We start from the raw sequence: 2,500 nt of genomic DNA on the forward strand, positions 1-2,500 counted from the left end.
ATCACAACCAAAGAAATAGGATAGAATTGGCTCAAAAAACACCATGACATTTTCCAGAAAACATTCGATTAAAAAAAAAAATCAATTTATATGTATCTTACGACTGATCTAAGTCCTCCTCAGCATACCACATACCTTTCTATTTGTGATTTGTACTGCTTTTCGGGTTGCTCAAAGTGGGTTTCCTTTTAATATCTGTAAACCTATCACAGAAAGATATTCTGTCTGGCTTCAGCCTCAAGGCAGTGATTTGTGCGCTGATAGGTGTACTTTGTTTAGTGTCACCCACGGTGTAGATTGGATAGATTTTGTAAAAGATAGCATTACTTTAAAAGAAACATACAATTTGACAAGCGATTGCATTTTACTTTCATTTTATTGCCATATTTTTCATCACACTCATTGTTTTCTAACTGTCGCTAAATTGTTCATTTTCTTAGTCTGTGACATCGGTAGAGCTATTTACTGTTTATAAAGCAATATGCACTTACAGGTTTGGGAGATGGTTTGGGCTCTGAGGGTCGCATGTGCAAGTGGGTCATCATTGCTTGAAGACGTTCGCGTTCTTTAGAAAGCTGTTAAGAAAGAGTGAGATCAGAAGCGTTTTAGAAATGACTGATACAGCTATTTTATGGCAGTGATACATCTTATCACTGAGCTTGTCTCAGAGTAATGATTCCTGCATATAAAAGTCTGTGTCAGTAGGAACTTATCTGGGAGGAAATGCAACTTTGGCTATGGGGGGGGGGGGCGTGGAAAACTTTTATAGCTTTCCTTATGTTAAAAGGTCAGAGAAAACAAATAACACTTCATCTTTTTGTCAATAAGAGAATTGAGGTCACACTTGCCTCGACAGTAACAAGTTACTGAAACCATAAATTAGAAGGCCCACGGTGTCTTTTAAAGTCCTGTGGACACTGTTAGCAATGGACTAGTGCCAACAGCTGTGAAGGGGTGAAGGGTTCTCAAAGCGAAGTGCCTGCCAGGATTGTCTACACACTTCATGCATTCCCACTGAGGTCCAGTTAGTGCCCCCTGCAATCTGCCATCATCAATCTAATTCAATAGAGTGACAGAGACCAGGCAGTGTGAAACGCTGAACTCTGCCACGGGAGTCGGCATCTACACTTGCACTGGGTCTCATTACAACTGACGGACCTTACTTTTCCATCAGTCAGACACAGCAGAGGGAGTGAAAAAAAAAAAAAAAAAAAAAAAAAAGGAAAAGAAAAAGAAAAGAGGCATAATTGGTTTCACTGCAGTCTGCATCATCAGCTGAACTCTTGTGTTTCAGTCTACCCTTCATAAATGGTAAACAGGTTTACAAAAAGCTATTCAAGCTACAGCGGCCATGATGCTTTTTACGTGTTCTTGATTATTTTACAGGTCAAAATAAAATGTTTTTAGTAACTCTCTGGAAAACAGCTGTGACGTGATGAATTTAAAATAATTTAAGACACCGTCATGTGCTTAGAATAAAAAACTGTATGTTTAATAAAATGAAGTTAGGTTGGATCGAGAAAAAAAAAAATCTTTAAGAGGAAATATTAGCCAAAGCTTTAACGGGTTGGTAAAAACATAACAGAAACCATAGCATGATAAATTGCTTTCAGATCAGTTGTATGAGTTCTATTTATTTTTGTTTCAATATCAACGGAAGCGTTTTTAAACTTAAACTAGCAGCATCGGAAACAACACATACGTATTACGGTCCATGGTATTATAGGTGACCGGCCATTATTCTAGTAAAGGTAAGTCTTAAGAATCTTTGCAAGTTCTTTAATTGAAAAAACACTAGAGGGGCACCTGGGTGGCTCAGTGGGTTAAGCCTCTGCCTTTGGCTCAGGTCATGATCCCAGAGTCCTGGGATCCAGCCCCGCATCAGGCTCTCTGCTCAGCAGGGAGCCTGTTTCCCTTCCTCTCTCTCTGCCTGCCTCTCTGCCTGCTTGTGATCTCTGTCTGTCAAATAAATAAATAAAATCTTTTAAAAAAGAAAAAAAAAAGAAAAAGAAAAAACACTAGAGGTCGAAAAGAAAAAGGAGGTTTTTCTCAGGGTGCTGTCTTACAGGCGTGATATTGTAAAGACTTTTTGGCGACGTTATAAAATCTCACGGAACAAGTCAAGATCGGCTTTGTGAAAACTGTCTCAGTGATAAAAATTGTATCTAACTGTGGAGTTTAGCCTAAATTCTATTGAGGAAAAAGACCTTAGAGCTGACTCTTTGGGGATACTGAAATCTCTAAAGGTTAGAGAGGTCTAAGTGTTAAGGAATGTTAAACTACAGTGACCCACCCTGAGCCATCAGCCATTGCCATCCTTACAAACAAATGAAAACTCCAGATACTTCTATCAGATATTGTGTTACAAGGCTCGGGATCTGCCCATCGCTCAGTTTAACACACCAGAAATCTGAGAAAGGGGCCTGTGGAGAAAGCACCCAACAAACCTGTATTTCTAGTTGTTGGACCACTTGCATTTGCACTCGGCACTGGGCCGTGC

The 2,500-nt window shown here is 39.4% G+C and overlaps 1 protein-coding gene across 20 annotated transcripts in view; it reads right to left on the reverse strand.

Moving 5' to 3' along the window:
* FOXP2 (forkhead box P2) overlaps positions 1 to 2,500 on the reverse strand; it is a 544,701-nt gene that overhangs the window by 36,258 nt on the left and 505,943 nt on the right. For all 20 annotated transcript variants that reach the window (XM_032305207.1, XM_032305212.1, XM_032305203.1 and 17 more), the window contains 2 exons: positions 2,448 to 2,500; positions 492 to 575 (listed from right to left, as the gene is read on the reverse strand). The exon at positions 2,448 to 2,500 is cut by the window's right edge and continues 35 nt beyond it. In XM_032305207.1, coding sequence (XP_032161098.1) covers positions 492 to 575; positions 2,448 to 2,500 — 137 coding nt within the window. The remainder of the gene's footprint in view (positions 1 to 491; positions 576 to 2,447) is intronic.

The sequence above is a fragment of the Mustela erminea genome, chromosome 11, assembly GCF_009829155.1.
Source record: "Mustela erminea isolate mMusErm1 chromosome 11, mMusErm1.Pri, whole genome shotgun sequence".
Taxonomy (NCBI): Eukaryota; Metazoa; Chordata; class Mammalia; order Carnivora; family Mustelidae; genus Mustela; species Mustela erminea.